This window comes from Salvia hispanica, chromosome 2 (genome assembly GCF_029641045.1).
Source record: "Salvia hispanica isolate PSC_SH4W2 chromosome 2, Shi_PSC_v1, whole genome shotgun sequence".
Lineage (NCBI taxonomy): Eukaryota > Viridiplantae > Streptophyta > Magnoliopsida > Lamiales > Lamiaceae > Salvia > Salvia hispanica.
This window is the reverse complement of record NC_142693.1, coordinates 62,577,373-62,591,215: the sequence shown is the minus strand read 5'-3', so window position 1 is coordinate 62,591,215 and position 13,843 is coordinate 62,577,373. Positions and strand designations below refer to the sequence as shown.

The window sequence follows — 13,843 nt, the reverse complement described above, 5'->3', positions numbered from 1 at the left end:
AATTAAAAACAATAATTCACATAAAAGCAAGGATCACAAATGGTTGTTTATTATTCTACTGTATTTTAGGTTTTGCAGTACCGTTAGAGATGGTCTACGAGTCGTTTCTCCCATCTTCAAAGGATTTATATAAGACCGAAATCTCCTATGGGCTTGTTCTCACGGTGCACACATACCCTCTTCTTCTTCACCGCCACCACCACCACCACCACCACCTCTCCGGCTGGGTTAAACTTAGATCCGGATCGGGTTTGACCCACGTTTACTGTGCGCAGACATATATAATAAAAATAACTAGGAGTTTAAGTTGAATAGTATATTGGAAGGCGTGGTCGTACATTTGACGTCTACATAATTAATATAGTTGCAACTTGGATATGTATTGATTACTCTCGAATGGATTTTTTCCACTTTGCTTAAAGGCTATGTATCATCTTCGTCAAAAAATGAAAATTTTGACCATAAGAATAGTTGGAAACAAATGCTATAAAAATGATTGGTTGATAAAATCGGTGGGATGATCGTTATGTAATCTTTTTTACTATATCTTCCATCTTATTCCTCTTCTATTATTTTATGCATATGAAATACAGCAAAATAAAATTTAGTTTATTTTATTTGGAAGACCGCTTGTCCTGGTTGGAAATGAAAATGTGGAAAGTTTGAATAAGTAAGCAAATTAAATTATTTTGGCTGACTTTAGTGCGTAAAATGCAGGACATTTTTTCTCTCATGTTATAATCATTCGAATTTCAAGAAAAAATGTCCAATTGTGATTGATTCAATTTTTTTTCTGAAATTGAGAGAGTGTGACATATTTATTAGGATTCATGTGTGAAAATAATATGACAATCTTGACAATAAAGGAAAGCTAAGTGATACATATTATTATTTTTTTAATTAGAAAGGGTATCCACGGTGGTCCAGTGACTATCCCTCGTGCCGACATATGTGACTATCTCTCGTGCTGATTTGTAGGCACCTCAATGGATGTGATAGCTGGCCCACAATACCTTAATAGGTGGGACAGCTGGCCCACGGATTTAAAACTGCTCCATATTCAAAGGCAGGAATCGATTCTCTGACCATTTAATTAAGGATGGACGAGTCCCATGCCACTCGACCACATCCTTGAGTTTAGGTTATACATATTATGTGTGAAGAAAACAGTGAATTTTCCTTTTGGGGCCAATCTTAGGAAATACTAGCCCATGATGCAAATACGTGGCATTAACAAGAAAAAATGGTGTGGTCGCGTGGATACTAAGAAAGAGGAATTTTGACACTACTAATAATTGAAATCAAACCAAATTTGAAAAATGAAGAAAAAATAATCATATGCTCCTAATCTTATGTTTTATCTCTTCGTTATGTATCATAACGAACGTTGCACACCACGTGATGTGACGTGTCAATTGTCAATTTGTTACTAGTATTTACTTAGGTGATTAAAATTATAAACGACACACCAATAAATTTTAAACTAAACTCAAGGACAGCCCTAACTACTGTAGCCTATGCTATGATATAACAATTTCATAAATCAATAAATTATAGCAACAAAATGTAGAATATATCCCTGTAAAGTTTTTATCAACGCTTTTATTTGATTTGTAGTACTAGATTCTACCAACCTATACTTAAATCAGCGTGCATTCACCACAAATGTATTATGAATCATTTTTCTTATGGGATAAAAGACTAAAAACACAAAAGATACTGAACATTAAAAGTACAACGTTTAATCCAACCAAAATAATTAAAAACGAATAATAAAATTACCAACACATCAATATTTAAACAAGCCAAAATATGTGTTACTAAAATTTTACTTGAATCTTTTGTCCCTCTACCTTTAATTTGTTAGTGGTTTGAATCAGAACTAGACTACGAAGAAAATTATGGCCACAATTATTGGTGATAGATGCAACAATTACTATAGAAGGGTACATTAAACTAGTCTAATTCAATAAACACTAGCAAACCACATTGTTACAGCATTGTTCTCATTGAATGGTCTAAGGTCAGACATTAAATAGTTCACATAATTGATGGAAATAATTGTAAATAATCGAAGTATGATAAGGATGGGAGAAGAAGGTGAATCAAGTCGAACGAATTAGTAGCATCGATGAGCAAATGAATACCAAGGAAGGTCATTGTATCAACCCGAGTGATTATTTGAAAAAAATTGGAGATTTGAGAGTGATGGAGGAAGAGATAGTGAACAAGGAAGAACTAAAGAAGGTCAAGAAATTGATCGTGAATGTAAAATATGAATGATTTAATGTCACAGTTAGCCTAATACTGCATATTTATAATAGAGTCGTATTGCCACTAGATATGTTTTTCTGCCACAAAAGTTCCGATTAACAAAGAGCAAATCACCCATGATTTCTCTTACCTTATTCACGTAGTGTGATTTATTCTAAATATTTGACTCGATTGACCTTGATAGCTCAGTGTCATTTAGGCTCATATGTCTCAAGATACGATTGGTTCAGCTCATCTATAACGGATCTAGGGGGTAGGAGGGGGCAACCCACTACCATGGACCAGGACGTGAATTTTCCATTCTCGCCCATCCGATTGCTTCTGACATCGCCTCTCCCCCCTCTGTTAACTCCGATAAATTTTATATTTCGCTCCATCCGTTTTAAGATCCTAGATCCACCATTGTCTACAATCATTTATGTTGTTGAAGACACACAATGTAAAGACCACTTTGCTGTTACAATTTATAATACTATTTCATTAATTTATCTGTTTAAGAACAAAGTGAAAAAATTGTAAAGAAACTATTTTCGCCTAATTTTCACCTAATTTTTTAATTAAACACATTTAGAACAAAGTTTGAAAATTTGTTACACCTAATCTTCACCTAATTTTCTAATTAAACACTTGAATTTTAATATTAACGATTGAAATAAAAAATATCACAAAAAGCAATAACTAAGTTACTAAGCCACCAAATCAAAATATTAATTTGGATTTGAATTTTAGGATCAGTTCTTCAAAATCTAATATTGGATTCTGTTTAGATTGGTCTTTCTAAAATCCAAAAATAGCTAAAACAATAAATTATGCTTAACATACAAAAATTTCTAACTTTGTACATAGGCCCAAAAGAATCAGCCCAACTCAACCCAAACTATGAAGGCCCAAATAAACTGAACTAAAACCCTAGCTTTCCCAATCCTATAATTCTCTAGGCTTCGTTTCCCATCTCACTGCAGCGGCTACAACCATGGGTAAATATCTCCGCCGCCCCGCCGCCGGCGTTGAATTCCATTCACCGGCTCCTATTTTCTGACCGTGTTGTCTCGCATTCTACAGGTGCATACACTTATGTGTCGGAGCTATGGAAGAAGAAGCAATCCGATGTGATGCGATTCCTGCTTAGGGTTCGCTGCTGGGAGTATCGCCAGCTTCCCGCTGTTGTTCGCGTTACTCGCCCCACCCGCCCCGACAAGGCGCGCCGCCTCGGATACAAGGCCAAGCAGGTACATTTTCGCTCTTAGCCGTAGGAATTGTTTTGTGCTGACTGTTTGAAATTGGAAATGTCGTGCTATTGATGCGTAGGTTAGGTTTATTAATTGATCGATTTTGTTTGTTACCTGAGTGATTTTTGTTAACGAATTGAGGAAATGAGTTTTTTATATGATTAATTTAGGGTTGTTGCATCATTTTCGTGTGCATTGCTGCTCCTGGTGATAGGTTACTGTTTAGATTTTTAGGTTACAGTTTGGTTGATTTGGTTATGTTATTTGATTGTGTGATAAATCTGCTCTTCTACTAAATGATTTTTTTCGATAGAAAGTTACTCAAGTGTTTGCTTGTTTTTTTGTGTACATTTGATGCGGTTGTGATAATTTATGATGTTTGCTAAAGGAAGCTATGCATTTTGCTAGCAAGTTGATCGTTTTGAAAATTTTGCAAGACGAGGCCCTACATGTACAAGACGTTTGTGTGTTTGTATGCCATTGCAAAGAACAGAACTTTTAAAACAGATTAGCTAACATTTAGGCGATACACACTATGGTTCATTTTCTAGAACCGAGATAGTTGCTTTTCGAGGTTAACAAACATTTAGTATTCTTCCCATCATCATAGTTGAAATGCCATTTCATTTGTAATATATATTGCTTTTATAGAATGTAAATGTATTACGTACTTCTTTTGTAATATAGATTTCGAAACAATGTATGATGTGCTTTTGATTGAGCTTCCTGAGAAGTTGAAATAATCCGTCTCCTCACCTAAAATTATTGGAATTCGTTGAGAGTCAGAGTTATTCTTAGATTGTCTCCTGTTAGTTTGAACCTATATTGAATTTCTTCACTAGTTCATTTATTTTAATTAAGTTACCTTCCATTTTTATGGTGTTATGATTGATCATTGAATACTCTCTCATAGGGATATGTGATCTACCGAGTTCGTATTAGAAGAGGTGGAAGGAAGAGGCCAGTCTCCAAGGGTATTGTGTACGGAAAGCCCACTAACCAGGGAGTCACCCAGCTCAAGTTCCAACGTAGCAAGAGATCAGTTGCTGAGGAACGTGCTGGACGGAAACTAGGTGGCCTTAGGGTCCTGAGTTCTTACTGGATCAATGAGGTTTGCATATACTTCGTATCTCTCTTTTATTCCTTTTGTTTCTTAGAAATCTCACTGAGTTTTTCATGTCGTTGCAGGACTCAACCTACAAGTACTTCGAAGTAATCTTGATTGACCCAGCTCACACTACCATCCGCAACGACCCAAGGATCAACTGGATCGTTAACCCGGTCCACAAACATAGAGAGCTACGAGGACTTACCTCTGCTGGAAAGAAGTACAGGGGTCTCAGAGGCAGGGGTCACTTGCACCACAAGGCACGCCCATCAAGGAGGGCCACATGGAAGAGAAACCAGACCCTATCCCTCCGTCGTTACCGTTGATCGTGAAGCCCTTTCGTTTCAGTCAAAAAAGTTGTCTGGTAACTATTTTACTAGGAGTTTTTGGACATTCTCGAAGAAGTTTTGTGCTATTCTGTTGAAACATGATTTGGTTGTTAAATTTTATATTTGAAACATACATCTTCAATCTGACAGTTTAAAATCCAGAAATTTGTTTTGGATATGCTTTTGCTGTTTTAACTTTTATGGAGTAGTAAGAGTTTTTTAAAGTAGATGTGTTATTTAACTTTTGTTCTTTTATTACTCTTTGTAATTTAACCTTTATAAGCTCCAATAGTCTATTCGACACTCGACAAAATCCTACTTGGTGATTCATTAGTTGGAGAGTTTTGCTCTCATTAATAATTTAATAATGATTACTTTATCAGAATTTCATGCGTAGTGGAAATATTAAGGCTATCAACCTATCATCCGAAGTGCCAATTTTATTTCAAGATATTTGAACTGAAAAGTTGACGACACCTTCTTCCCTAACTCAGACCTGCGGCTTCGTGCGGCGGTAAAAAATAATTTCCGGCGCCCTTTCGCAGGGTCGGCGGAATCAAGGGTTCTGCTGTGATAATTCGATATGTGGGCAAAATAATATTTCTATTAATTAAGAGTGTGTGAACAAAAATATCCCATTTGTATAGACTAAGGACCCTAGAAGCTTATAATACGAAAATAATATTTCTATTAATTAAGAGTGTGTGAACAAAAATATCCCATTTGTATAGACTAAGGACCCTAGAAGCTTATAATACGCTCGACTCAAACATAATAAAAATAACCAAAATAATAATATCCAAAAATAAAGAAATAACCATAAAATAACTTGCTAACTAAGAGCATCTCCAATGGTCTGCTAGCGACCGGCTAGCCGATTCGTCGCGCTGGCCAATCGGCTAGCCGAACTATTGGAGTTGGCCATCGAAAAATCGGCCAAACTTTCGGCGTGGGCTGACCGGTCGCTCGATGCTGGCCGATGCGCTGGCCGGCATTGTGGCGTGCCGATCGGCCAGCGCCGATTTTTGATTTTTGATTTTTTTTAAATCTTATATAAACGCGATTTTCTCTCTCTCTAAATTTCTGTATAAGAGCAACATCTAACGATGGTCAACAACAACTAGGCCCAATACAAAATTAAGACCCCCGTTCGGCTAGCGGCAAACTATAACAGATTCAAGGCATACTAACATTTTTTAATGTATTTTTTTAATAAATTAGTGAGGAGTAGAGTGGGGCGGTGGCTCGTGTGTGGAAGCCCGGATTTTTTTTATTATGTAATTTTTTTAATTTTTAGTTAATGTACTTTTTTTTATAAATAAAATTAATGAATTTTTCCCGTATATGTGTCGTAAATTTAATTCCGTATTTTGTGTTTAATTCAGTAAATTTAGTTATTTTTTGAATTATTTTTATTGCGGTTGGCGTACCATTTGGAGATGCTCTAATAACTCATTTGGAGACGAAATCGCCGAGCCTCTCCGGCGGACGCTCGATCCTCCTTGGCTTCGAGCTCGCGATAGACGCGTCCTTCACCGCACCGTTATTCTCCCTCTGCTTACGCCTGGTTCACCGTCAATGGAAGGTTGTGGTTGTGGTTGTGGGACCGTATCAAACTCCTAGTGAATAAATATAAAAAGTAAAACTCATAATTATAATCACTTGCATATATAGAAATGAGATTGACATTACCTTTATTGTATCGATCTTGTTATTCTGATTTTATCTATTCTTAAAGAAATTTTTAACTAAAAAGCTACTGCAACAATACACCAATCGGCAATCATTAAGAAATCAACCAACTAAAATAAATATGCTTCGAACCAAAGGGTATGGTCGAGTGGCATGGGACTCGTCCATCCTTAATCAAATGATCAGGGGATTGATCCCTGCATTTGGATATGGAGCAGCTTTAAATCTTTGGACCAATTGTCTCACCCATTGAGGTGTCTACTAATCAGGACGGTGAATAGTCACTGGACCCGCCGGTGGATACCCCTTGGTAATTAAAAAAAATAAATAAAAATGCTACACATATTATTCCTCTCCTCAAATATGGAGTAACATTTATTTCAAGAATTCATTTTATGGTTAGAAAAAACTTCGTGTTTATAGTGGGACTGTTCAGGAAAATAAATTCAATTTAAAGAAAATTGGACCACACCTTGCAGCAATTATGTGAAATAAAAAGCATAATAGTACCCCTTAGTTTTTGAATTTGGAACTATATGTTCTTGAGTGCCGTGCCTGCTTTTTGACACATTATGAAATGGACAATTAGATAGAACATAGAACTAACAATATTTTGAATTCTATAATGTAGAGTAGTCAAAGAAATAATGGTATTCAATTATGCAAATATCTCAAAGAAGATACGATTAAATATTAAACGCTACTAGTTTAAATTCTCAAGATCCAACAGTTTCATTTGACTTATCAATTAACTGATTGGGTACCATTGGCATAATAGATTTTCATGTGGTATTAATCTTATCATTAACTGAAAATCAAGAAATAGTACTACTATCATTTAAGTTTATGATTGCTATGAAATTTATATTGTTGACCATTTATTTGTTACTCATTATGCTGTTGCAAATAAAAGTTGAGAAATAGTACACACTACTATACTCTTTACAATTAGGGTAATTTTTTTTTAAAAAAAATACTAAGATACTTGTATTTCTTGATTCAATAAAAAATTTGTGAACTATTGTTTCAATTTTTATAACCATGTAAAATTGCATTACAATAGACAAACAAATTAACATTATGATGATACTCAGTTAATTCCTTCACCTGTACAAACATATAATTATGATCTACAAATAATAACCACAATCTCATTATACAATAGTTATAGTATTTAGTAGTAATACTATTTCACAGTTATAAAATAGTTATTTATAACAGTCCACTATTTTTTTCAGAGCGAAATTGTTTACTATTATATTATCGCAGGTAGACTATTTCTGAAAATTTAAGCAAATTTTTTCCATACACTCGTTTACTGGATCAATGATTTGTCACATGATTACTAACTTTATATGAAAATTAGAGCCTAATCTATTAGTTAGATAATACACTCTAATTTCCACAAATCCATGCACCATTATGCAAGTCTCCAAGAGAATCTTTGAACATATATGCACTAACACCAACTAAATCAATCTTTTTAGAACACAAATTTGGTGGGAACTTATCTCCCACATCGATGAGAAGGTTTGACATCTCAATATCGGCTCTTCATCAATACATGAAATATTAACATATCTTTCATTATTTTAGTTTATTTATTGAATCTATTGTCTCAACTTTCATATAATATGTATCGTATTGCTAGCCATAGAGAGTTTCATAATAAGATGAGATTTTTTTAATTGATAATTTAGATTTTTCTATTAAAAAGGTTAAGGAGAAACTGATAATTTTACTTGATGGATAAGAAATTGATTAGATTGATAATGTGTGCCAACCAACACGTGTCACCCCTCAACTACTCCTAATTATGGCGATAAATATATTCAAAGTTTAGGTTTGTATTTTATGATTCATTTAATATGATTTCAAATTTTCAATTGAAAATCTCACGGATCGCCAAAAAGTCAAAAAGGCTAATGAATTAAAACCATTTAATTCCACTTTAATCATTTGAATCCATCCTAACCTAAATGCTAAATCTAACACTAATTATAACCTCATTACCTCTAATATGACTTGTTACAGGCTGTATCCTCATAACATCATTTTCTAAGTTTTACTAGTGTTAAATGCTTACTACTACCATAAAATTTTCACAATTTATTTAGTCACCATAATTGGTCAAAATTAAAACTGATGTGGTAGTCAAAATAGCACACGTGGATCAGCCATTCAAGCACGCTAGCAAAGATGTCCGATGCCAATAACCCGCCGACGAATAAACCGGGTGACGTGCCAACATAATCTTCAATATGTTCACCTATACAACGAAAATCTATATTTGCATGTCTTTCAATTCCTAAACGAATGTTCAAACCAAAAAAAGAGAAGCTTGTGTTGCTGTCGTTCTCAACGAATAAGCCACATTTCTCGATGAATAGAGCATGCATTTGCCAATTTCGTGAATCTTACCAAGTTGATCTACTACCATACCATACTACGTATACGAAGAATGAAGCTCATTTCTAGACAGATGAACATGCCCTAAAATGTTGATTCACCATAACTTTTGCACATGTACAATAAGTTCATATAAGCTTTTCCGCCAGCCATGTCTATTTCAATTCTACTAAAGTTATGAGATTTCCATTGTTTGAAAAACCAAATCATCAAATGAATTGATAAAGTTATTGGTTCATGGTAATGAAAAAGGGTGTGGTGTTATCATAACAATAATAAGGCCATAAGGGTTGTTTATTATGACAAAGTCAATTTGAAACAAGTTTGGAGAAATCAAGATTTGAGAACACTTCAAACCCAAAAAAGCACAAAAGTGACAGAGGGAATCTTAAGACAGCAGGTGCCTAGTTTGTAACAATCCACCATTACAAAAGCTCTTTCTCTGTTCTGTCACTCAAAACTGCCCATAACTGTTGCTACCAAACAAAGCCATTTTCTTTTTACAGCAATGATATTTCAAACTCAAACCCCAGATCTCCACATCTTCAAACACTCTTCCTTTTCACACCCACGTCGCTTTTCCCAATGAATCTTACACAGCATGTGAAAAAGCTTTGATCTTTTGCTACCTCCTCTGTTTTTCATAATTTCATCCTTTTCCCAAATTTCAGCTCCTTTACAATGGATTTCTTGAATCTTTCTTCACCACCCACCTTTTCTTCGTGAGAGTTGGTGGAAAAAAGAGAGAGAAGTGTGATTTTTTGGGCTTTGCTTCTGTGGGGAAAATCATCAAACATGTTGTGCGCGTGTTCCGGTGAGCAATTCAAGCTCGAGGAGGCGATCCCGCAGTCTCCTGAATCGCTGGCCACGAGGGATTTCTCCGCCAGTGGAATCTCTTCAAGGACTGGAAACGGCGATTGGGAATCCAAGCTCGAAGATGCTCAGGTCGATGAGGCGGAATCCACGTTGAAGGAGGCGCTTTCTCTGAATTACGAGGTAATATCATCGTCTCCCTTGTGAAATTGCTTCTTGTTTGAGTGAGGGGGTGATGAAAAATTGGTGAATTTTAGGAAGCCAGAGCTTTGCTGGGAAGACTCGAGTACCAAAGAGGCAATTTTGATGCTGCCCTTCAAGTTTTTCAAGGGATTGATATCAGGCTGCTGTCGCCTAGAATGTCGAAGGCCATTTCGGAGAGGACTCGGCCGCGGAAATCGCGGTCGTCTCGAGGGAGGAATGTGCTCACTGGTGTGATGTCGCTGCATTCAGTGAGCTTGCTTCTTGAAGCAATGCTGCTCAAGGCCAATTCTCTAGCTGAGCTGGGGCGTGTTAAAGGTATCCATCACTTGTCATTTCATGTCTACGTTGAGCTTTTTTTCGGGTTTCATTTGTCGATTATCGTTTATCTGCAGTTGTGAGCTCGACCAATCAAAATCACTAGCTGTTTGATGTGGTGTCATTGAAATTCTTGTAAAGTTGTATTGCTTTGTGTAGGATTCTTGACTTTTGTTTGATTGATAATCGTTTATCTGCGGTTGTGGACTCGATTAAAATCGCCAACTTAGCTTGCCATTTGATGTGGTGTGAGATTCTCGACTTCTCTTTAATCATAATTGTTTTAGATTGGCGTTTGATGTTGTGTCATTGAAACTCTTGTAAAGACGAATTGATTTGTGTCTGATTCTTGACATTTCTTTGATCAATACTCGTTTACGTGCAGTTGTGAACTCGATTAAAATCACTAGCTTAGCTTTGGATTTGATGTGGTGTCATTGAAACTCTTGTGAAAATGAATTGATTTGTATAAGATTCTTGATGTGTAAAGAGATTCTCGAGATTGATTATTGTTTATCTGCTGTCACGAATTTGATCAGAATCGTTAGGTGCTTGCCCGTTGATGTGGCGTCGTTGCATTAGTTTGTGTATGAGATTCTTGATGAGTAGAGAGATTCTTGATGAGTAGAGAGATTCTTGGTTTCTAATAGGCTTGTTTTTTGTTGCGAATGCAGAAGCCGCAAGCGAATGCAAGATTATCTTGGACACGGTCGAATCAGCTCTTCCTTGTGGCACGTATAGCGAGATAAACGGAGATAGTAAACTGCTGGAGATGTTTCACAGGGCGCTCGAACTGCTTCCCAAGCTATGGTTGCAAGCAGGATCCGTAGACGAGGCGATTGCTGCATACCGGAGGGCGCTGCTGAGGCCGTGGAATTTAGATCCTCAGCGGCTGGCGAAAGTGCAGAAGGACCTAGCAGCCACATTGCTGTACGGAGGCGTCGAGGCAAGCATTCCTCCCGAGTCTAAACCTATAGGAGCCACGTTCCCCGATAGTAGCATGGAAGAGTCGATTCTCCTGTTGTTTATACTGATGCAGAAGGTTGTTTACGGTGAAATCGAATGGGATCCCGAAATAATGGATCATTTAACCTTCGCTCTCACAATGTGTGGAGAGTTCGAGTCTTTGGCAGATCACGTGGAGCAAGTTCTTCCGGGGATATACAATCGGGCCGAGAGGTGGTACTTTCTCGCTCTCTGCTACAGCGCAGCAGGCCAGAATTCGACAGCTCTGAATCTTCTAAAGAAAGTGTCTGGATTGTCGGAAAGTAATCACGATCCTCATTTGGCGTCGTTTTTGCTTGGAGCAAAGGTATGCTCTCAAGATCCGGCCGAGTCTCTGGAAGGGGTGAAGTTTGCGCGCAGAGTAATTGATGCCTCGATAAACCACAACGAGCACATGCTCGGCCAAGCTCATAAGTTTCTCGGCATCTGCTATGGGAATGCTGCGATGAAATCCACATCCGATTCTGAAAGAGTCGCTCTACATAGAGACTCGGTTAACTCGTTCAGCCATACATTACGCGCTGGGATTGAAGATCCGGAGATCAGCTTCCAACTGGGGTTGGAAAACGCTGTACAGAGAAACTTGGCTTCGGCTTTCAACCAAGCCATGGTGTACTCAAAGACGAGCGCTGGCAGCTCTGCAAGGGGCTGGAAGCTTTTGGCGCGCGTTGCATCAGCTGAGCAGAGGTTGGTCGATGCAGAAGCCATCGTTGATCTTGCATTGGACGAAACTGAAAGTATTGAACAGCTCGAGCTTCTTAGGTTGAAAGCCCTCGTTCAGATCGCTCAAAAGCAACCGAAGCAGGCTATAGAGACCTATAGGATCTTGCTAGCTCTGATTCGTGGACAGGGCGAAAATCTCGAGAAAAGCTCAAAAAAGGTGTGCATACTCTCGAACCTTATGTTCGTGGAGCAACGCATTGCTGCACGAACATTTCTTTTAGTAACGATGTGTTGATTGTTGGCGTTGTTTCTTGGCAGGTGGAAGCTGAGTCGAGTCTCGAGTTAGATGCATGGTTGGATTTGGCTCGACTTTATTCGAGTCACGAGTTATGGTTGGACGCGGACATCTGCATTCGGAAGGCGAAGGCAACTAATTTTCATTCTGCTCGAACCTGGCACGAAACAGGTCGATAAACCTTTCCGTGCCTCCGTTTATTATTTGTGGGCAAATATCGTATTCTAACCCGACCTTTAGGGTCGTCTTAAAGGTTAGGTTAGAATACGATATTTGCCATATTCCCGGTCGTTTCGTGCAATTTTGTGCTTACTTCACTTGAACGCTAGCAGGAAGACTTTTTGAAGCCAAACAACAGTACCAAGACGCTATTGCAGCTTTCGCGGTGTCTTTATCGATCGTTCCAGATTACGTCCCGAGTATAGTCTCGACTGCCGGGATACTGATGAAGATGAGCAGCCGGTCGCTCCACATAGCAAAGAGCTTCCTAATGAGCGCGTTACGCTTGGAGCCCACTAGCCACGAGGCGTGGTCGAGTCTCGGACTCATCTACAAGATGGAAGGATCGGTGCAGCAAGCTGCAGACGCGTTCCAAGCTGCGCACGAGCTCGAGCTCTCTGCTCCTGTCCAAAGCTTTTTATGACAGCAAAAACATTCTTTCGTTCCAGTAAACTGAATGCTGATATTTTGGTCATAAAAGAAGCAATTCTTTCATTACCTTAAATTGATTACTAATTTTTTAATTTTTTTACAATTTAAGATTCCGAAAAGTGGTGTGTACTTGAGGACCTCGAAAAGCGCTTAATATCTACTCCCTCCGTCCCATAGAAACATGTCATTTGGGATTGACACAAGTTTTAACGTGTAATTGATAAAATAAGAGAGAAGGTGAAAAAATAGTTGAAAATTTGAAATTGTGAAGTGGATGGTGGAGCCCACAAAATAATAAAGTAAAAGAAAAGAAGAAAAGGGTTGCCGTAAATGAATATGGACTATTTGTGTGAGACGGACGAAAAAAGAAGTATGATCTATTTCTATGGGACGGAGGAAGTAGCATTTTTTTACCTATATATCTATACAATATATAAAAGGGGAGTTTTGGGAGGTTTTGAATAATAATTTTACGTTGAGGGATGTAAATGTAATTAATATAAAATTCAGGAACTAATTCTAATAAATATATAATCCTACTTAGTTGGTTTCCCACGTTAGTGGAGATTAGTTTTAGTTTCCCATGTTTCATATATACATGAGCGAGTGGGAGGTTAGCAAAGATAATTTGATTCAATTTTTTTGAATTGCAATTAGGAGATTCACTGATTTTTGAATTGACAAAATATACTCTGCTTTGCTTTGCCTCTTCTAAATATGGATGGCCGTCGCCGATGATTTCTTCAATATTCTACCATCGGAAATCACCATATTGAATTTAATGCTATTAGTAGTACTTCTATCGTTTCAAGTAATTTAATTTGTACTACCAGAGGTCCATACAATATGTACTGGA

The 13,843-nt window shown here is 37.4% G+C and overlaps 2 protein-coding genes across 2 annotated transcripts; both read left to right on the top strand.

Annotated features, from left to right (window-relative positions):
- The first annotated feature begins 3,123 nt into the window (after positions 1-3,123).
- On the top strand, positions 3,124-5,164 carry LOC125202413 (large ribosomal subunit protein eL15-like). The gene is made up of 4 exons (XM_048100806.2): positions 3,124-3,251; positions 3,337-3,503; positions 4,417-4,614; positions 4,692-5,164. Exons 1-4 carry the CDS (start codon positions 3,248-3,250, stop codon positions 4,935-4,937), a joined length of 615 nt encoding a protein of 204 aa, XP_047956763.1. The 5' UTR covers positions 3,124-3,247; the 3' UTR covers positions 4,938-5,164.
- A 4,203-nt stretch (positions 5,165-9,367) lies between these two features.
- Positions 9,368-13,060, top strand: NPGR1 (no pollen germination related 1). Its single transcript, XM_048113781.2, has 5 exons — positions 9,368-10,037; positions 10,112-10,373; positions 11,048-12,258; positions 12,360-12,507; positions 12,669-13,060. The coding sequence occupies exons 1-5, from the start codon at positions 9,837-9,839 to the stop codon at positions 12,977-12,979; spliced, it is 2,133 nt and encodes a 710-aa protein (XP_047969738.1). The 5' UTR covers positions 9,368-9,836; the 3' UTR covers positions 12,980-13,060.
- The last annotated feature ends 783 nt before the right edge of the window (positions 13,061-13,843 follow it).